This window comes from Podarcis raffonei, chromosome 12 (assembly GCF_027172205.1).
Source record: "Podarcis raffonei isolate rPodRaf1 chromosome 12, rPodRaf1.pri, whole genome shotgun sequence".
Taxonomy (NCBI): domain Eukaryota; kingdom Metazoa; phylum Chordata; class Lepidosauria; order Squamata; family Lacertidae; genus Podarcis; species Podarcis raffonei.
Window position 1 is genome coordinate 6949071 of NC_070613.1, and position 23130 is coordinate 6972200.

Here is a 23130-nt window from a genome sequence, read left to right on the forward strand (position 1 = left end):
GACTGACCTCTTGGCCTGAAAATGGGTTAGGCACTCACGCTATAGAGTAAACTCATTCTATGTAGACAACTTTATCATGAAAATGTCCTGTTTTACTATGATTTAAGCTTAGAAAATTTGATCCATTATTTAAACATTTAAAATTTAATAAGGAAGCACACTTCTACTATTCCTGTATTATTCTAGGTTTAACAATTGAGCATTTTCCAATATGCAGCCCACATTCTCCCAAATGTAGCAACACAATATGACCAAACTCAGTATAATGTTACAAAATGGAAACATAGTAAAAGCACGTAAAAAAGGGTTTCTTTACCTTGCAGAATACCTAGATCTAATACAAATTATGATATTATCTCATAGATTTCGAGGAAGTATGCAATGGCTTACCATCCTTTGCCGATTTTGTAACCAGCAACCCACAGTCAATAACTCGCACATCTGCATATGGCCTGCTGGCAGTATCAGTTTTCAGATTTTCTATTTGCTCTATTACTTCAAAGCCAGAAATAACCAATCCAAAGACAACATGTACACTGCAGAAACAGAAGATGCAAAAAAGTGCACTGGTTTATATGCCAGCAGTAATAGCTTGGAGTGACTTCATGCAACAAATGTAATCCTTAACACAGAAAATTCATTTAAAAAGAGCTTGTGTTAAGAAAGCTTTAAAATTATTGGCAAAATGCAGAGCCAATATGCTATGCCCTGTTACATGTTTTATGTCAGACACATATGGAGTCACACATTACACACTTTTAATTACCGTATTTTTCGCACCATAGGACGCACTTTTTCCCTCCTAAAAAGCAAGGGAAAATGTGTGTGCATCCTATGGAGCGAATGCAGGGGGGAGGCAGGCGGGAAAAGCACCCAAGAGCCACACACAAGCTCCGTGCACTCTTGCGGGCTTTTCCACAGGAGGGAGAAGGGACTGACTGGCCGCATCAGTCCCTTCTCCCACCTCCCAGAAAAGCCAGGAGAAGCCGCGATCTCTTTAAAGGGGTTGCGCGGCTTCTGCGGACTTTTGGGAGAGGTGAGGAAATCCCCCCACCTCCCAGTAAAGCCAGGAAAGCCCTGCACAGTGTCTCCTGGCAAGGAGAGGCCGCACGGGGCTAAAGGGGAAGCCAAAACAGCGAGTGGGATCCATCCCGCTCGCTGCCTTGGCTTCTTCCATAGCTGCGCGCAACCCCTCCGGCAAGGAGAGGCTGCACGGGGCTATGGCTTCTTTAGCCCTGCGCAGCGTCTCCCAGCAAGGAGAGGTTGCGCGGGGCTAAAGAGGAAGCCAAAACAGCGAGCGGGATCCATCCTGCTCACTGCCTTGGCTTGTGCCATAGCTGAGCGCAACCCCTCCGGCAGGGAGAGGTTGTGCACAGCCTGTACGCTGCTCTTTGGGGCTGGGGGGGGGGAGATTTTTTTTCTTGATTTCCCCCCCTAAAAACTGGGTACGCCCTATGGTCCGGTGTGCCCTATGGTGCGAAAAATACGGTACACACATAGGTTGTTTTTAAGGTGAAGTAAATTGGGCTTTTTAAAAAGCAGTTTTTGCCTATCCTGCTCATTTTCTTTATGTGTTCAGGCTGTCCTTCCTACAGCAACCAATGTTTCTCATGTGAATATCGTAAAGAGAATAGGAGAGGCATTATTGCCCTTTTAATTTTAGAATAACAACTCTAAATGATCTTATATGATACAAGGATAAAAAGTGGGGTGGAAAAGCAGAACCACCATGTATAATTTACAGAATCCACTGAACTTTTGGAATGAGCAGAGATTTGAACCTTCCTGGTTTAAAAGTCCATGTCCAAGAGAAATTTCCAGTTGATTTGGCCCAAATGGCCCTAAAGTGCAAGAATACAAATACCTGTATCTTACCCATCAAGATGAGGAGCAGGCTTTGTAGTTCTGCTTAACATCAACATAAGACGATTTTTTTTGTGTGTGTGGAAAAAATCAGTTGTTCAGATGAGGAAGTAAAAAGGCAGAGTGGCACATAAAACAAAAAAGGAAGGAAAAAAACAGGGCCAAGTTAATAATTTTTGCATACAAAGCTTAAGATTCATATGAAATTCAGGAAATGGAATATATTTCAATAATTACTATTACTACAGCATAAAGCCACATTTCAGTTATTCCTCCAGGCAATATGCATGCAGACAGAGCACATACGTGAATAGCTCAGTTTCACTGTGGCTGATATTGGGCAAATAATTGTACATGTGCACAAATTTCATCTATTGCAACAAGATTCATACTGCTCTACTGCACAGCATTGCCATCTGGTTCGTACCAATAACACTAAAATGCGGCAATAATAATTTAGGTGCTTGTATCAACACCGTATGCTACACAAAACTTTAATTATTAGACAAAAAAAGGGGGATAAAATCAGTTTCTGCAAAACAAACTGGTTTCCCGCTATTCTTCTGGCTCTGCAAATCAGCTTCAAATCTTTTCACTAGAGACTGGTCTACAGCCACTGTTCTAGAAAAGGATCGGTAAAATTTATAGACAGTCAAGTAACACCAAAGGCTAGCACTGAAATCTTGTTGACATCTAAATCACAATTAAGTCCCATTGAATTCAATGGGGCTTCCATCCAGGTAAGTTTGCATAAGACTGCAGCGTTAGCTGAGACTCTTAATTTATTGAACTCCAAGTCCTGTTTCTGTCTACTCCTACAATTGTATTTGTATTTTAAGGAGATTTTAAGGAGATTAAAAAATAATAATCAGGAGGTAAATGCTGTATTTGAAATTTCATCCCTCTAAACACCATACTGGTCACTACTAAACCCCTTCAAATCATACATTCCAACAGTTCCCATCTGTCAACGGCTCAAGAAGAGGATGATACAACAGATTTCAGGGGGAAAGTTATAACCCAAGTATAGCACACACCCCTTCTGCATACCACGCAGATAATTTTTGTCACAAAAAGCAAGAACCGCCGCTGAGTTCATTATTTTGATTAAGAGTCCTCCTCCTAAGTCCTCTTAACTTATGTTCCACTCTTCAAGATAATCAAATATTCCTGTTAAAAGCTTCCTATAAACCAGCAGGTCCGTTATCAGGGTCCACTGTTCTTGGCTGGCTTTGGTAACCATGTCAAAAAGCAATGCTTGTTTGAGTGCAGGAAAGAGAGGTTCGGAGCTTGCCCATTTGGTCTCTGCTTGACCAGGGTGATCAAGGCACTGTCACCAAGTAGCAGCCAAGGACTCTTCCCATTTGTTCTGGAGTAAGAAAGGGTGGCAGACTTACTGGCCTGGCCCTGAACTGTGGGAGCTGGGGCAAGGCTGCTGTACAGCAATACTGGGACCCTCAGTGGCCAGACAGCAGTGGTATACAACATGGTGAGCAGAAATGTGGAAGGAAGGACAGAAAGTTTTGCACCACACAAACCTAAACATGGGAAACCTGTGGTTTGCTATACGTCCTGAAAGACGTCTGGCTACCCCTGAGCAAATGCTTACCTTTCAGAGAACTATCCAGAACAGTGAATATTAAGCAGGTGGTTACGTGTTCCTGACACCAAAGAACATTGAAAAACTAGCGAAGGAGCACAATGTGCTACCAAGTTTTACCTTGCTGGTACTTGGCTTTGGGCATCCTGTTATGATTACTGTTGTTCCAACTATGTTGGTAATGCGCAGCCAACATCCCACCAATATTATGTATGTATGAACCGCCCTTTAGTAAAAGGGATGATCATTTTGATAATTTGATTCATTACAGAGCTCAAATGGTGCAGTATGTGATATACAGGAACTTGAATTACAAGTTCAAGTTTTACTGCATCAATGGATGCACTGGGTAGCTACTGGCAAGTCACTCAGCCTCGGTTCCCTTATCAATAAAATGGAACCAATCTAGAAGAGCTGCTGCAAGGATGAATAATGCACACTGTGAAACAATCCACATTCTATGAATTAAAACAGAAGTTTAAGACAAGTTTGATTACAATTCATAAAATAGTTACCAGAAACTACAGTCCAAACACCACCAGCTTCCAAATGGAAGTCTGATAATTAACTATTAAGGGTTTGAATATTTCACCATAAAATAGTATTTCTTATCTAAATGTTTAAGAGATTTTAGAATATTTTCACTACACAGACATTATTAACATTTTCAGGAAGGTATTGAGGAAGACAGAAGTGCTCTGACCGACAATTAGAATAATTTTTATTTGTTTATTTATCCCCCTCCCCGTGTTTTAGATATTCTGATAAACTTGAAACTTTGTATTTGCATGTTGTTAAATAAGATGGCAGGTGCCTGTAAATACAATGTTTTTACCAATGTTCCTTCCTTCCTCTGGAAGTCCATTATAGAATTGCAGTTTAAGAACACAAGCTGGTGACGTAGCCATTCCACACATTTTCAAAGGTGTAAGCATAATTTCATCCTAGTGAAAAGCACTGCACAGAGAATGTTGCTTGCTCCTCTTCCCCCAAAAAGCAAAGCAACTAGCTTTCTACAAGTAATTGATATTCTATCACAAAATAACACCTTGGGGTTTTTTCCCCCAAGCCGAGAGAATGAATACTTATTTAGAGGTTAAAATAGTGTTGTCATATAGACCAAACTGCTCTGCTCAAAACAGGTACTTCCCCCCCAAGAATAACTTCAATACCACAAGATTTAATGCACATATGATCAGAAAAGGACAAGAAAGACAGAAAAAAGAGAAGAGAAAGAACACAGCCTTAGAGGAATGAGACATTACCTTTGGAGCGCACGATGTAACACTGTTTCTGTAAATTTTACACAAAAATGGCAAGAAATAAATTGTAGTACAATTCCAGACAAAATTGAGTCTATGTTTAATACAAATTTAAAATATTTTTCAAGTGAATGCAGTTTTCAAAGTGTATGCAAAACCAAGAACACTTTAAAAAGAAGGGCTCTAAATTTTCTTCACGTTCATATTTAGAAGGTTAAAGTAAGTTGAGGGTTATACCAGTAAAGATATGTCTTGCTTATGTACTGAAGTGTCACTACAAACAATGCACTCTATTAAACCTTTGCCTAGAAAAGATCTTTTTACTGAAAATTTTCAAGAGTATGCAATGCACATGTGTAGAATTCAGTGTAGGTGATTTTGGCATCTGAGGATGAATTTGTATTGTACAGGATATTATGGGTTGTATCCAATGCAAGTCAGACTCCAAGTAGACCCACTGAAATTAATATACATGACTACCTTAGGTCTACTAAATTTAAGTTAGCTGCAACCCTATACACCCCTGTTATAAGAGACCATTGAAAGGAAGATAAGCTAACGAAGAATGTTAAAAACACAAAAGTCCATACTTTCTTGAGTAACTATGGACACTCATTTTAAAGTCTTTTTCACCTGACAGAAAGAAACTCTAGCAGTACAAAAAACATTAAAGGCAGTAAAGCTTTAACATACAAAAAAAGCCAATCATATGAAAAGAGACAGCATTCCCTAAACTTAACATAGTCAGGAGTGATGGGTCAGAAAAACAGTAACGAATGATCCAGTCTTAAAAACTTTTGTGCCAGGAAATGAACCATGTGATGATATTGCAGTTTCAATACTTTTGCACTGGAGGTGTTACTGTTATTCTTTCAATACGTCAAAGATTATCAGCAAGCATTTTTGAAGAGATCGTTTATCACTCATATTTATTTAAAATAATTTATATACCGCTTAACTGTAAAAACGTCTAAGCGGTTTACCTGAAATACAATTCACTAAGACTTACAGGGCTGGAAGTCCTTGTTAAGGACTTCCTGTGAATAAGCAGTGTTGTGAACCAGCACTCATTGATTCTTGGGGGTGGGGAGAATGAGAGCTGGTCTGCATGTAATGCTAAGCCAAGGCTTGTGGTTTGTTCTTCTGGTCTCCAGTCGAGGCAGAGCAAAACGAAACAGGAGTGATTCAGAATTATGTACTAGCAGACTGCTTATTCCCAGAAAGGCATTAAGCCACAAACCATGGATTATTGTGAAGTGTGTATTGGCCCATGTGTCACACCAAACACACTGGGTCAGTTTTATTTGTATTTACTCATTACAGCAATTCAGCTGTGTTATTCATATTTAAGTTGAGCTGAACAGAACTGTATAGATGTTAAGAAAGTAGGAATCAATCATTTCTTAATGGTGTGATAAATATTGTAGGAGAGCTACACTGAAAGACCTTGCACCGTGAAATTAACTGCTCCAAGAAATGCACTACTGTACATACACAGAAACTTTAATCACAAGCAAGACCAGGTACACCAGCCGTAAAATCCATTGCTTTAGATTTCTCTTAGTAGAATGCCACCGTCCACAAGTGAAAGCACAAAGTAGAAAAGTCACAAGGTTGAACACCTCCTAGCCTCCGCTCCCAAAACACAATCCCTGTCTACCATAGCTCTAGCATCTAAAAATTTTACCTCCCCACCCTCCAGCTATGTTTTAGAAAAAGCTGTAGAACTGTTCCAAATACTTGCAGCTGTTCATAAACTAAGCTTCAGCAGATTTAACTGCAAGCCAGTTGCATGTTTGGACAAACACTGAATTCTTAAAACAGTGTTTAAAGGCCAAATATTTACTTATTTGTGTGTGTGTGCATGCACAAGGGGGAAGGAAAAATGTGCATTCACAAACTCATGCTATAATCTATTTTAGGTATCCCCTGAGCTTGTGTGCACCCAGCTGAATATTCTAACACCCTCCACCACCTCCCTTTTAACAGCAGATCTTCCTCTAGGCCATATCACAAAACTTCTTTTGGAACTCGACTCAATTCCAGAACTGCAAGGTACTGTGGAACCTGGACAATATGGCTTAAAAGCTGTACTTCCTGGCCTGATTGAAAACATTGTAGCTCAGTATACAGCACTTAAACACATCCTTATGAGAATAGTAACTCATGAAAATATTTACAAAACATTGGACCAGGATCCTAACAGCTCATGGCGTAAGCAGAATATCTTCCACTCATAGGGGCAGCTTGCTGATTTTTTGTTCCAACTACAGTCCTTCATTCTGTGTTCCTGATCTTCAGCAAGAGATTTTTGAGGGGTGTTTCCACAAAGCACTGTAAAATCCCCCTTTTGTATGCAGGAGTTCCACACGTGCTCCTTTAATTCTCATAAAATATATCTTTACTGTATTTAAGAAACCAAAGCCACAAAATCTGTGGGGCTCCTGGTATAAAAAGTAGTTTTGTTAATAGCCTAAGACTGATCACTTAGTAGGGCTGTGCAATGGTCACAAGAGTCAACTTTTTATCCATGGCTTTGGGAAGGAGCCTGATCTGTTCTGGAGGTCTGTTACCTCAAGGCCATTGGCTAGAGGGGCTTCTGCCTCTGCTCTGCCTAGTCTTCACCCATGTGGGGAGGAGGTTTCTCTCCATTGATTTGCACAGATGTGTGGGTCTTCCCTCAAATCATTGTGAATGGAATGCCCTACAAAAATATTTCAGTTTTTAAGAACTAGACTTGTCAGTCAACAATATCCTCCAACCTGTCCAATTCTCCTCTTGACTTCAGAGTGTTAACCTATTCAGCTTGGTCTCTCTGTCTTTGTCTCTGTCTCTGTCTCTCTCTCTCTCACACACACACACAGAGAGAGAGAGAAAGAGAAAGAGAGGCCACTGTTTTAAAACTGCAGGATTTGGGGGCACTCAAAGTTTGCACAGCAACTCAAGAATTAGGAATCTCTGATCCAACTTGAGACATCTTATTAAGGCCTTAATATAACTCAGGTGTTTGAAAACCTTACCTGAATCATCCCTATTCATCTCATCATTCAATAACTACAATGCACACCCCTACAATCTAGTGTGTGCTGAAAGTCAGCCTGCATCCACCTACATAGTCCTTTCAGACTGCAAAGCAGGGGTGTTAATTCTATGGGCACGGAGAGGTGTGAACACATGAAAATATTTCAGAGTGTTTCCTAGAAGTTTCCTAGATTTCCAAAAAGTGTGGTGTTGTTGTTTTTTGTTAAAAAAACAGAATTTAAAAGAGAGAGATTTCTGGTGCGCGCACGCACACAGACAAAAATACTGTTCGGGGAGTTCACTGGAGGTAGCTACTTAGAGGGAAGCACCTAAAAATACTGCACTTCAAAGGTTAAGGTACCCCTGACCGTTAGGTCCAGTCGCGGACTCTGGAGTTGGCGGTCATCTCGCTCTATAGGCCGAGGGAGCCAGCGTTTGTCTGCAGACAGCTTCTGGGTCATGTGGCCAGCATGACTAAGTCGCTTCTGGCGAACCAGAGCAGCGCACGGAAACGCCATTTACCTTCCTGCTCGAGCGGTACCTATTATTCTATTTGCACTTTGACTTGTTTTCGAATTGCTAGGTGGGCAGGAGCTGGGACCGAACAATGGGAGCTCACCCCGTTGCGGGGATTCGAACTCCCAACATTCTGATCTAGGCTCTGGTTTATACCACAGCGCCACCCGCGTCACCTCTAAATTATAATCATTTGCATCCATGTAGGCTAGGAGCTTCAGCTGCAATTCTGTGCACATGGAACTCAAGATGTACAGGAGCTGTTGTAGCTCCATGCTGCCTCTCTGCTCAGAGCAACACTGCTGACCCTGATGCAGCAGGCTTCTTGGGAAGTCCCCTCTGTACCTCATCTGCACCAACTACTTACTCTTTCCCCGTGGATGCAATGTGCTCAACACCAGAGCACTCAACTCCTGATTTTGAAGTTAACAGCTTTCAATAGCTGCACAGAGAAAATACAGAGGTCGCTCTGCTCTCCTTGTGCCAGAGATGCATCCATCTTTTTTAAACTCATAGAGCCTAAGCTACTCAACCCTTTCCAGTTCAAATAACAATAATGTGTAAGGAGCCCCCAGAAAAGATGACAAATGATTACAGTCTTAGAAATATGACAGCTACTGGGATCAGTTTCTATATGTATGAACCTGAGAAGCGTGTCTACATAAAATTAAATTTTCCCTGAACTCATGGATTAGAGTGAAATATAAACCTATTTATTATCGGCATTTTACAGAATTAAGACAATTTAAACTCTGGTGTTGGCTGTTATTAAAAGCTGGTCTTTAAGATCCAGCTCCCAATAGTTTGCCTATTAACCAAACAATCCTGCAGGTAATATGAAAGAAACTTTAGAGCCCATTGGTAGTTTCTTGATCAATGTACTATCAGTTGTTATTTCTCTAGTTCAGATAAGCTTAAAAATGGAAAAAGTGTGAGCAAGAGAGAAGGTAGCAAGGATAGTGAACAAACTGCTTGTGCTCAGGACTAAATATACGATTAATCCAAGTGTTCAGTTTCAAGAGGAGCCATCCTTCTGCCAAACTAGATAAACAGAATTCACAACAAACCTACACCTCTTTGCCCAATGAAGCAAATCCATTTCCAATCCTTCTTCTGATTATATTCAATTTCCATTTTTCGGACTTTTTTTTTAGAAAAGGAAACAACCTAAATATGCCTCTTATCTGAACTTCATGAAGGCAGAGATATCTTGAAACAAGAAGAGTCTAGTCCTGGACAAGATACTCCTTTAACTCAGCTGTGAAGCGCCATTCATTCTTACCCAACAAGAAAGATGGCAAAGTTTATAAAGTTTTGAATAGCGCAACCTGGGTTGCAATTCTTCTAAAGCACTTCTGAAAACACACCAGCTTGAAAACAAAAGAAAAAACCCAGATCCTCCTAAACACAAGCCTACAGTGAATAAAACTTGCGTTTCTAAAAATGTTAATATAAAATAATGGAAGATATTTTAAATACCGAAAGGGGCACATTGAAAACAGAATGACTGGGAAGTCACTTCAGCTTAAGAGCTGGGCGGTACTCACAATATATTTATGAATCAGGGATGAAGTTTTGTTGACGAAAACTTGTGAAGTACATTACTTTGCCGTTCAGTTTATCTGTCCAAACTTAAAGCGATTTAAGATGTGCAGGATAACCCATTTGGAATGTATGTACTATGTTATGATATCGAAATCTTTTATGACAAACCTAAAGTACTGTCAAAATTCCCTCCGAAAATTTATTTTACGTTTTGCAATTAACTCTGGTCAATAAGATGCTTTGTTTTGTCTTCTCTTCCCTTTTATTGTTATATTCAGAATGCAATAAAATGATTGTAAAAACTATCATCAAGATGATCAGTCAGCTAGCATACATGTATATTGTATTGAGTAGTCTGCTTTGGACGTTTCTCCCTATGCATTCAGGGAATCCATGGAAGGGAGCAGGACCCTCTAGTCCCATGCCCAGTATGAACATTCCTGCTTGCTCTGCTCCAGATTATATAGAATCATCTAATCCAACTCCCCTCTATGGGTGTCAAACAAAGGTCTCAAAAACAGCCTCTGTGTATCTAGCTGTACATGTACAGATTCCCCTTTTAGACCTTTGGCAAATGAGGGAATGGAGGGATACTTCTGATACGGGCTTTTTGACAGTTCTGAGCTGAACTGGGACAAAATTTGTCACAGAAGTGGGATTTAAAAGATAATTTACTTCAATTATTTCAAAAAATACTATTTTTATGCTACAGAAATGCCAAGCAAATTCAATTATTCTAGAAAAAACATATCTAAAAAAGAATTGTTTTCTGTAATTTATGAGATGAATGAGTTTTTGACTGCCCTTTGCTTTTTTCTGCAACAAATACTTTTGATGGTTGGTTTTGGCAATACCATCTTTCTCATGAACAGCGCTTCTTCATTTAAGAAAACTCAGCTCTCACATTACATCTACTTACATGAAAAACTGGGAACCATTGGTATGTTTCCCTCTGTTTGCCATCGACAAAAGGAATGCTCTATCGTGTTTCAGAATAAAGTTTTCATCTGTTTCAAGAAAGAAGAAAAGACAGGCTAGTTAGCTTCTCTGGGCTGAATGAAGTACTTCAAAAAAGATCAGCAGCTTAACAAGGAGGAATTCTCCAGCTGTTCACCAGGGAAATTTGAAAACCACATAATAAGAGCAGATATAGGTTGTACAATCAACAAATTCGTTAAATAATACTTAGGAGTTTTGTTGTTAGTCATAACAGCTTTACAATTTAAAAAAAAAATAATTTTATCAAGCTGCCTTCGACTGTTAGCCTGCACATTGGTCCATTCAGTCTAGGTTTGTTTGCTCTGACAGGAAACAGATCTCTTGCAAATACTGGTATCTTGGACATGCAAACTATGCACACTATCACCAAACTATACCTGGATTGTTCAGTCCAACCCTACTGACTATGGAGAAGGGGGTCGGGAAATACCATAGGGCGGCTTTCCACAATTTAAGAAATTCAATGGTCACTTAATGCCCCCTTTCCTTTGTGAAATAAGGCAACATATTTGGCTGACTCTAAGCATAGCCCTCTTCCATTCCAGGACTTAAAATGATGACAACCCCCCTGGAGTACTAATAAATTAGCAATATATTAGCAACAGAGTAAGAATGGTGCTGGGAGGCAGTAATTCACAGACCATTAATGACCAGCATATTAAAAGGCTGAACTGCATAATTGCAGTGAGGGTTGGATACTTTTGTTTATAAAACCTGCCTTGAGTGCAATACTGACCATCTACAGAGAAAACAACACCCAAGACACATTATCTCTCAAAACCCACTACAGTACAGTTTTTCCACCAATTGCAAAAGCGAATGAAAATAATTTCCACAAAACAGAAGAGAAAGCCCTGTGCCCTCCTTTCAAGCTTTGGTCTGAGTACGTTGTTAGGAGTAAAATGTTAATCTGACGAAGGATATAGAGGAGCCGAGCAAAACTAATTTTAGTCAGATAATCCCTTTCATATGCACACAAAAGTATAATTATGGCTGAACTGTTAAACAGCAAAGCTGCAAATACACAGTACCATAATATTTGTACTTACCCATCATAAAATCTTAGAGAAAAAGAACCAAAAACCTTTAGAATAAGGATTTGTCGATGCACTACTCTTAAAGACCAGTATCTGTTGCCACCTAACTATATTTAAGCATCCTTAGAGTTTAGCTTTGGTAAGCATGTTTTGATTTGGTGCATATTCCAACCAACCACTTTCAACACAAGTTTGCAACCAATATTACAACCAGAACCATCCAGTTTCTGTTTAAGAATCAATGACTAATAATAGGAAGCTCTTGGAAACAGTTCATTCACAGGTTTAGTAAAGAACAAACATAAATGTATTGCTCCTATGAAAAACAGCTACATGCTGAAAAATATTTTGAGAATTCAATATACGTACAAACCTTGAAAGGGTGGGGGATAGGGGAAGGGGAAATGTTTCAAGACAAGTATTTCGAATCCCAATTATTTCTTTTGCCAAGGAGAAGACCACCTTAGAGTCTCTCAAACTATATTTAGGCTTTTCTCCAAACTATATTTACCCAGCCACAAATTCATTATCAGTGGTCCAAATGTTTATTAGGAAGGGGGCAGGGGAACAGTTTGAATTTGTGTTGAGCATTTGTCTCTTACCTTTTCATTTTGCAAAAGACCACATTCTCTATAAACAAAAGAATATGTTGACAGTTTTAGGCAGGAAGATAGGAGTTGTCATGAATCAAGTTGCCTAGCCTCCATGCTGAAGTCATGTTTAACCACTACATTAGCCGCAATAAGTTTTGACAGTTAATGCTAACATTACAATATATTCATTTACAAGTCATGCACATAGATAGTATCCATGCAACGTTACTTTCATGCAAAGGTGATCTAAGTAGACCTTCTCATTAAATGCATCATGAATAAAAACTCTCAAAACTGAAGCAAGAGATCAAGAATTATTAGACCTTACCTTTAAAATATCCTCCATAAACAGATTCACCTCCTTTTCCATTACCTAGTTATTTAAAAAGTATGAATTAAACCATGTCAAAATGGAATTATTCACATGCTTAGTATAGTGATAGGTCTGTGTACAGGTATAATTCTGAACTCTTGATGTGTAAAAGATTAAATAGGACCAGCTTAGTTAAATGCTTTAATTGCATAGTTTATCATTCAACCTCATGGTAAAGCTCAATTACAGAAAGCTTACAGCTAAATCGACTATCCAAAACAAAGCTAACATACAAGGATGGAAAGTTGCCCCAACACTTTGTTCAGAACCATGTATTTCACAGCTTGCTGTTGCAGGGGAACCACTGGCCATGCTGACTGAGACTGGTGGAGTCGAACACCTGAAGGGCTACAGGTTCTCCATCCCTGCCCTAAATTTATTTGACACCAAGCAAACTCTCAGCAGTGGTAGACTCAGGCCAGAACAGAAGAGCAGCCAAGTGTGCTAACTGGCATGAGCCTATGATTTTGAAGGGAAGTACTACACGTCCCCTTAGAAGAGGCAAAGGGGGAACCTTTGTAAATATTATTGAAATGGGGCCTATATTTTCCATCTGGCATGGGTGGACTTCACATTTACTTTCCAAGTAAGCCTAAAGGGCAGGATAAATGTAGGCGTAAGAAACCCACAGCAACCAAAGTGCAGTTTAATGAACAGAGCAGTAGTGGACATTCACACTCCAATTCTGAACATATTATTCTAAGTGCCACTTAAGGTCACTTCACCTAAGAAGATTTCTTCACATCTCACTTGTGTGAACTTTCTGTGAGATGGCACATGATTATCGCATGTATGTAATCCACTAGATCTACACTCAGCAGATTATGCACAACCATATGAATATTTCTGGCGACATTTGAAATTAAACAAATTGTCTTGTCAGTCAAAACACATCTGTGCCCAAATTCTAATCTGAACTTCTTCATGCATGAAGAATGCTACATGATAACATTCAGAAGCAATAAAGTTCTTACACCTTTGACTTCCATGAAGGAATTTTATCATGTCTGGGCATAGATGACTGACATGCCAATGTTTTAAATCTCAGATAAATGCAACAGCCCTGTTTAGGGAAGCTTTTAATGTTTGATGGATTACTGTATTTTAGTATTTTGTTGGAAGCCGCCCAGAGTGGCTGGGGAAGCCCAGCCAGATGGGTGGGGTATAAATAATAATAATAATTATTATTATTATTATTATTATTATTATTATTAACAATTAGCATCTCATCTTACTATTATATTGCTTTGAAGATGGATTAATTTTATTTATTTCTTTAATTTGTATACCACTCTTCCTCCCAAAGGAGCCCATTGCAGCAAACACTACAGTAGTAAAACTTCCAATAAAAAATAAAAAAATAAAAACCTAATTCTAAAAAAACACAAGGCAAATTTCCTCACTACTTGAGTGGGGGCAGGGGTAGGTGGGGGGGGGATCATAATCTCTCTCAGACTCTACCTTCACTGAAGTCTCCTCCTTGTATCATGAAGTTTTTAACCACACGGTGGAATGTGGAGCCTTTGTAGCAGAGCTTTTTCCCAGTTGTTTTTCCAATTCCTTTTTCCCCTGCAGGGAGGAAACATATATAAGCTACTATCTCAAAAATTCCCAAAGCAATAATCTTGTTCTAAAGTTGAACAGAAATACAGAGCCAAGAATTAACACACTGCAAAATAATCGGGTTTATAGATAAAAGGAACACAGGTACTTTTTTACTATATACACCAAGATAGAGATTTGCCAATTCTTCTTCCACTCTTCCCTCAAGCTTTAACACTGCAAATGAGATGTGGCCAACTTCTAGGCTTTTAATGCTCACATCAGCATTTTCTTCTTCTATCACTTGGCAGATGTTGTTTCCTTCCAGGGTTGTTTTCAGAAAGATTAGGAGAGTTTAAATAGGATTTAATCTCCTGGGCTCAAGAGAGATATCACATTTGCATTACCAGAACAACTCCCATTTGGCAGATCTCTGGTTTTCAGTGCAAGGAGTAGTAGACAGTAAAAAGGGGTAACAAAACATGCAAAGAAGCCTCCTGTCAAATGCACCTCTGTCAGCAATTGTGGGCACTGGAATGAAGAAGCCACAAGTTACCTGAACATAGAAACAATTATTCAATAATGGAAATTATTCAATTATGGAAGAAACGATTACCTGTACATAGGCAGAGAAAGTTTTTGCAAGTCCTTGGACACACATCAGAAAAAAGTTGAAATATGATACGACCAACTGTAATAAGAATAAATATATAGTTACTTTGCAATTTTGTAATATCCAGGATAAAATAGTGACATTTTCTCAGTGATTGTACTTCCATATATTCTTGCTGGAGATAAACAAAACACAATACAAGTTTAGTTGTAATTATTTAAAAGGTAATTATTTGGAAAGTTTAAATGCAATGGCAAAAACAGAAGACTGAATGGACATGTATTCTGTCTCTCTGTCAGGAATAGCTGGGGTGTGGTGGGGTGGAATGTACAACCAGAGAGTAATGATGTGCTTGATTACCATTTTTATTTTCCACAGGTGATCAAGGAAGCCTGATTCTTATGCAGGGCTAATATTGATCCAAGTTATTATCTGTTATCCTTTAGTACACAACAGACTTAGGCAGTGGAGGGAAAAGGAGCCCAGGTAAGCACCTACTACAAAGTCGTCTCCCCAGAATATCTTCACTTCCTTTAGAACTCACTGATATATAGGTTGCCTTCAAGAGCCCTTGGTACTTTAGTAAATGTAAAGGTAAAGGTACCCCTGCCCGTATGGGCCAGTCTTGCCAGACTCTAGGGTTGTGCGCTCATCTCACTCTATAGGCCGGGAGCCAGCGCTGTCCGCAGACACTTCCGGGTCACGTGGCCAGCGTGACAAGCTGCATCTGGCGAGCCAGCGCAGCACACGGAACGCCGTTTACCTTCCCGCTAGTAAGCGGTCTCTATTAATCTACTTGCACCCGGGGGTGCTTTCAAACTGCCAGGTTGGCAGGCGCTGGGATCGAGCAACGGGAGCGCACCCCGCCGCAGGGATTTGAACCGCCGACCTTTCGATCGGCAAGCCCTAGGCGCTGAGGCTTTTACCCACAGCGCCACCCGCGTCCCTGGTACTTTAGTACTTATCAGCAAAGCAACTTTTTCATTTGCGCATTACCTGAAGCTTGAAAAAATGCAAATGTAAGTGCTTCAGCGAATGCTAATAACAGTAGGTTATTAACAGCACAGCCTGCTATAGCCTTCGTGTGTCCTGCGAGTCAGGGCACAATAAGAACGAGTAGGATTCGTGACCTAGGACCTGCCTTTGTTGGCTCCTCTATAACCTCCCCTCCCTGCCAGTAAGCATAATGGCATTAAAAGGGGAAAGACACTTATGAATTCTCATAACTGCTACTCTGCAGCGGAGCTTTGGATAAACCTGTGAAGAGTGGGCTGATTCCGTGTTGCTGTCCCCAACAGCAGCCATTAGCTTACACTCATTCAACCCTTCTATCTCTTCCCAGTTGTGCAGATTCCTGGCAGTAAGGAGAGGAGGGTTGAAGGATTTTCACAAGGGGCAGGAAGGCGGGCTTACAGCTTCAATCATTCACCTATGTGGAAGTGAAATGCACCCCCCCCCCAAGACTTGAGTAACATCATAGGCATTTTCAACTGGAGAAAGCAAGTGGAAAAAAATACCATACTATATCAGAATCTCAGGTGTATAGTAAAGGTAGGGTTTTTTTAATCTGAATTATAGACCTATCAAGTGTATATTAAAAAGGAAAGTTGTTCACAAAAAAAGACCTCCATATGAAGAGAAAAGTAAAGCTTAGTCCTTCCTGATGCAGAGGTAACTTCTTTTAAGTTGCAACACTTCAGACTGCAAGACTGAATATTCTCCACACCAAGAACAAATGAGAAACAAAATCCGTTCATACAGAAAACACACACGTCAGGGACAAGGTATTTTGCCTCATTTTTTTCCATCTGACGCTTGTGCGAACTAAGCCTGGGTGTTGCCCATCTCATATCATTCTTCCCCACCAACGAAGATCAGGAACTTTCCACTCAGCAATATTTTATTCCTCAGTACTATGCACCAAATACAGAAAAGTCTTTCTCACTACTTGGAAAAAAATTCACACCACTACTTTTAAATTACTGACCATATAGTCTTAGAAATACTTTGAACATTAAAGTAAATGTGAGGGTAGGTGGAGGAGTATATAGCATATCAACTATACTACATCATTGATTTTAGAGAGGCCCTTCTTTATAACTTATTTTGAAACAAGTGTCCTTTATTTTAAAAAAAGAAAAGAAAAAAGATTTAATACACGTTCTAATCAGTTCATACGGCATACTTTCAGAACAGACTCAGAAGAGTATTCTGTAGAATGACTATGAAGAACATGAGGGTCTTTAAGAAAACCCTGATCACCTAACTGCTTCTACAACTCCGAAATATGAATCCCTGTACACTCTGCCACTTCCCTCAGCTGCTATAATAAAGTTATACTAGGCACCCACATGAAGTCTGAGAACACACAATTTAGAAGTAGCCTTTTATATCTTTTAATTTTCTTACAATGACATGCAGATGGCATGAGGTACTAACACCACTAAGTCTACTCCTAAAGGATCTAATTTAGCACTATGGTAATTAGAACATCTTAAAAAGGTAAAGGGACCCCTGACCATTAGGTCCCGTCGTGACGCGCATGTGGTGCGCATTACTAAGCTGCTTCTGGTGAACCAGAGCAGCGCACGGAAACACCGTTTACCTTCCCGCCGGAGTGGTACCTATTTATCTACTTGCACTTTGACGTGCTTTCAAACTGCTAGGATGGCAGGAGCAGGGACCGAGCAACGGGAGCTCACTCTGTCACGGGGATTGGAACAGCCGACCTTCTGATCAGCAAGTCCTAGGCTCTGTGGTTTAACCCACAGCGCCACCCGCTGCGTACATGCCAGTAAAATCCATTTATCTTCTACTGTAGGCAAGTCAAAAGTGGAGAGATGGACAGTCTCATCTGAAATCCGTCCCTTCTCCTATTTAGATTTCCTGTCAGGTATATGTCACTAAATATTGCTTCTTACCCTCAAATGTTTCTTGCTCCTCGAGCAGGATGCTTCCCTTTCCACCCTAAATCGCTACATACTGAAGAACTTACCAATGTTTTTTGAAAGAAGGTTATCACCAAACAGAAAAAGTGCTGAGTCCCTGTTTTATTATTCTAATGTATAATGTTTGATCCATTAAAAGTGCATGAAGCAGTAAAAAAAGAAACTACTGCATCCACATAAGGCAAAAATAACCATTAAAAAAAATCAAATCAATATCCAAATACTTTAAAAGTAGTAACAAAAAAACAAGACACTGAACAGAATCCAGAGCAGCATAGATGTTTCTGAAGGCCTGATATTTCTGGTATATTTTCACTTGTCTTTTGAAGATTAGCAAGAATGTTTCAGACATCTGTATAGATCATTAATCCATACTGCACATACCACTTTCACTACTGTGAAATCTGGGCAGTCTAGCAAGCTGAGGTGTCTATAGTTGGGGGTCACCAATACAAAATAATGACCCCCACTTTCCCCACATACTGGTTATCACCATTTCCCTAAGCTACACTGCTAACTTCAGCTGCTCAACAGGGACAGCTCAAGCAGAGTCCAAAAGATGTTGACTAAGAACAGATCATTCATCCATTCCTATAGCACTCTGTGTGAAGGAGAATGAATAGTACAGAATTACCACACATTTGGGGTGGTATTGAACCTCACTAATTTCTTCTCTGCCTGAAAAATGTAAGGAAATTGCAAATTTGGAATCTGCAGATAGGTAAAGGACAAGTGTTAGAAAGACCAAGTTTAAAAAAACCCACACTATACTATCAATAGCCTATTGAAATGAAATTCCTCGGCATCGCCTCTTCATTAAACTATTTGTGAGGGGGGCCATATAATCTCTTACAAGTGATTTATCATACCAGTTCTTACAGGTAAGCATGTTCTAGGGATAGAAAACACTGAATAATTTCTCTAGTACAATAACTACTGGCAAGTAAGATAAGATGACATACAAAATGAAAAAGGTAGCTTTATAGTTAGCATTTTGGGTTTTCGTCAGAATCATGACAATCCCAGCATTTATTAAAAAACAGTAAAATCCCAGTTCCCATTAATAAGGAAAAATGACAGATGTGAAGAAGTGCATGCCAGAAGAATTAAAATCAAAGTTCCTGGATGGAGATTCCTGCGGTTAGAAAACCATAAATATCACAGTACCGGTTGTGTGCTTTTAATATATTCCACCTGATGGAATATCAGCACCTTCCCCTGTCGCCTCCCACCAAGAGGGTACAACCTAGAAACTTGACTGCCAGAGACCAGAAGAGAACATGACCACATATCCTTAAGAAAATTTACTTTTTGTGACCTTTGCCTGAGAAATGGAGTATAAATATAGTGAAGAATCACTTGTCAATGTTTTGCATGATTCTGCTTTCCCTTCTGGCCATGAGAGCAAACACATACCCTTTAGGGATTAGCATGCATCCTCAAAATTACATATACAGGCACCCCCCGCTGTGTTCAACTTGGGTGTGTTCAGCGTTATGCACTTGGCAAAATAATAATTAATAAATAAATAAAAGCAGGTGGAACAGAAGCAGGTAACCAGGAAATTTGGTTTTTTCAATCTCACCCACCACTGAACCCACTATATGCAATTTCACGTACACTTTCGGTACCCAGGAATATAACCCCTGTTTAAGTGGGGTGTCACCTATACATCAATTTACAATATTTATTCATCCTATCACACTGAGAAGTTCTGGAGTTTACCCCCAGCGGATCTCTAAATTAACTCCTGCCTCTCACAATATACACAGAGTTTTTAACATACAAGTGTTTAAACCCTACCCTATCAACCCTTCTCAAATTCAAATCCTTCCATATCCCGATGTATATTTTTATCCCCCACCCAGCCACTTATTTGTACAAAGCTCTCTCATCTCACAGGGATTACAGACAGGTTTTTACTACACCACCCTCTAATACTGGTTCAGTTTATCTATTGATATTAAAATGCTTAAGACACCACATATGACTATTGAAACAATTCACACAGCTAAAAATTAACAATGCCTATTACATATTCAAAGTGCTGCACAGAGGGGGAAAAGACAATTCCACAGTAATGTGAAATATGGCAGTCATCTATCTAGACATTTAACCTAAAGGAACACACTGGCTGCACATACTTCTGCTTCAGGGCTTGACCTAATTCAAACGTCTTTTCAATCATACAGCAATCTCTGAGCCCCTCCAACTCTTACCTGGTTCCCGATTTATTTCTATGTCGAAGAAGCACTGAGGCCGATCCTGCGCCCCCATGGCAGCAGGAAGCCCAAGCACCTCTCCTCCTCACCACCTTGAGAAAAAGAGAAGCATTTCAGAATTCCAGCTGCTCAACAATAGTTGTATAGAACATCACAGAGAAGCTGAAGGCTATTTATTGCAGCTTGAAAACAATCCTCCACCCCCATGACGTAGCAGCCAATGATAAGTGGTACCACAGATTTCACAGGAGCCACATGGAAATTACATTTTCTATTTTTAATTAAAAATTGAACAAGGGAGGAGACAAGCTCCCACATTCTGTTAGGAAGTAGAAAGAAGAAGAGCCTGCTAATTCTAGTACTAAGGATTCCAGGGTAGAGAACAATGGGCTTTATTCAGCTTTTGGAACAGAGTATCAAGCACTCAAGCCCCTTAAGGAATTTATGAGCGGAGATGTACTATTTTAGCTTTCCTCATCTGCTAAACGGAAGAGCGAACACTTGCACCCCCAACTTTGAGGAGGGAGTTTGCAAGGCAAATTATATTTCCTTTCCGATCTGCATCACCTTAGAAAGAGGATGATAAAAAATACTGCTCTCCTCTCTTTGGAATCTGCATGTGACAGAGGCCCTTCCTAGTCCTTGAATATGCTACCACAACTATTTACAACCTATTCCTACAAGCATTTTAAGGTGATTCAGTTAACATACTTAATATACTTAATAACACACAGCACATTTCTGGGGCATATGAAGTAGACATATGTCTCACTGCTTGGCATACTATGAACCCCATGAGAGCCGAATTAATTTATACACAGTAGCAAAACTTCTCAATCCTGAGGAGGATGCGATTTATTCCAAGGACTAAATACTGTACTCTTTCAAGATCAAACGGAAATGTGTTACTGTAAGCCCCAAAAGGCTTCCTCCTCTATAAATACCATTCAGAATGTCCAGAATTTGACTTTCTTGAGCAATTTTAATCTCATGTTTTAGCATTTCTGCATGTTTTAAAGTATGTTTGTCCTTCCCCAGCCCCTTGATCTTACTTGATCTTTACTTTGCTTTTGATTCTAGCCCTCAAGCAGCGTATATTTGTTTTATTAAACAGACAAAACCACGTACAAGTGGGGGAGGAGAGGAGACCCTATCGTTTCAAAGGGGAGCTGTTTCCGCTAAATGTTTATATTTTGGGCTGGCTGTCATCCTCAAAAGGGGAGGGCTCCCTGCAAGGGGGGGTGAGGGACGGACCATGGGGCGTTTCCAAAGCAAGGCCTTTACCAGACCACTTCCCCACACCTGCCACCAAAACCACAATAACCCGAGGCCTTGGGGAGCTGCTGCCAGCCAGAGCCGACAACACTAGCCTAGATAAGGCCTGGGGAGTAAATAGCAAAAAATAAAAAAGGGGCGGGGCGGGAAGCCATTGTGCAAAAGCGGGTGGTGTGGAGATTCCCTGAGGAGAAGGGGGAGATTAAAGGCACCCGGGAAGTCAACCGCCCCTCGCCGCGGAGTCAGGGCGGCGTTTCTTACCTGGCCGCGCTGGCGTTGACGGAACCTGCTCTTTGTTTTCCCGCTCCCCACCCCAAAACGGGCCCCCTGCCCCGACCCTTTTTGCTCGCCTCCCCTCACCACCCAAGCGGGGGGGGAACTCCACAAGTAGACGCAGCAGCAGCAGCAGCCCTGCTACCCGCCGGACGCCATTAACGGACTTCTCTGAGGAAACGGAGCGGCCCCGCCCACTCCGCCTCTAGGCCGCGCGAGCGCCCTTCCTCCCCGACCCCACCCTCTCGCAATCCCATTGGCCAGCTCCAAAAGGTTCACGCCCCTTTCCCTCCTGGTTCCAATCGGTGGCGCCCGCTCTATTTCTCTTCCAGCCGCAGTAGCAGCAGCGCCCCGCGAGGTGACGTTACCAAGCCCCGCCCCCCGCCTCACATAGGCAGTGAGTCCCCGCCCACCTTGCTCTCCCTATTAGAAGAGAGCTTGGCGGGAGCGCGCGAGGAGTAAATAAATAAATAAGCAGGAGACGACGGCGGCCACGTTGTAATATCGCGATAAAAAGTCTAGTCTCGCGGTTGTCCCCTCCCGCCTTTTTTGGGGATGTGGCAAATACGTCAAGGGGGGGAGGATATCTTTGTAAATTGTATTTCGTTTATCAAATGCTGTCTTCTTTAGAAAACCAGATGCTTAAAATTAGAGTCGCCAGAGTGATTGGCATGTTTTGTTTCCCACAGCCCTCTCTCTCACACACGTACACATCCGTGCAAACTGTTTCCTCGGTCTCGTTGCTTCTGGGCGTGTGCAGAGTGCCCTCCAGGAAGATTTTTTTTAAATGTCAGTTACAGTGGTGCCTCGCAAGACGAAATTAATTCGTTCCGCGAGTTTTTTCTTCTTGCGAGTTTTTTGTCTTGCGAAGCACGGTTTCCCATAGGAATGCATTGAAAATCAATTAATGCGTTCCTATGGAGACCGCTTGCCAGGCTGGCGGTGCGGAGAAGGGCTTTTCTCCCCACTGCAAGCCTTCAGGACAGGTACGGGAACAGAGGGGAAGGCGCGCAGCGCTTCTCCTCTGTTCCCGGGGCTTGCGGTGGGAGGAGGGTTTTTCCTCCCCACCGCCAACATTCAGAACAGCATTCTGAATGTTGGCGGTGGGGAGGAAAACCCTCCTCCCACCACAAGTCTTCAGGACAGCCATCCGAAGGCTGGCGCGGGGAGAAGGTCTCTCCGCCCCACTGCCAGCCTTCAGAGCAGCCTTCCGAAGCCTGGCGGCGGGAGGAGGTCTCTCCGCCCCACCGCCAGCCTTCGGAGGAGGTCCGAGGACAGTGAGGAAGACGCGCTGCGCTTCCCCGCTGTCCCGGAGATTTCCCTATGGGCTTTCGTCTTGCGAAGGAAGCCCATAGGGAAATTCGTTTTGCAAAGCGCCTCCAAAACGGAAAACCCTTTCGTCTAGCAGGTTTTCCGTCTTGCGAGGTGTTCGTCTTGCGGGGCACCAC

The 23130-nt window shown here is 41.2% G+C and overlaps 1 protein-coding gene across 5 annotated transcripts in view; it reads right to left on the minus strand.

The window, feature by feature from the left end:
* NKTR (natural killer cell triggering receptor) overlaps positions 1-21764 on the minus strand; it is a 38162-nt gene extending 16398 nt beyond the window's left edge. For 2 of the 5 annotated variants that reach the window (XM_053359190.1, XM_053359189.1), the window contains exons 1-8: positions 21671-21764; positions 20132-20226; positions 14968-15042; positions 14271-14378; positions 12765-12809; positions 10727-10814; positions 1876-1905; positions 391-536 (exon numbers count right to left, since the gene is read on the minus strand). In XM_053359190.1, the coding sequence (XP_053215165.1) occupies positions 391-536; positions 1876-1905; positions 10727-10814; positions 12765-12809; positions 14271-14378; positions 14968-15042; positions 20132-20189 (550 nt within the window). In that variant the 5' untranslated portion in view covers positions 20190-20226; positions 21671-21764. Of the gene's footprint in view, positions 1-390; positions 537-1875; positions 1906-4728; positions 4854-10726; positions 10815-12445; positions 12474-12764; positions 12810-14270; positions 14379-14967; positions 15140-20131; positions 20227-21670 lie in introns of those variants that run through there. The other 3 variants (XM_053359188.1, XM_053359191.1, XM_053359192.1) reach the window with 3 other exon arrangements.
* Between the last annotated feature and the right edge of the window lie 1366 nt (positions 21765-23130).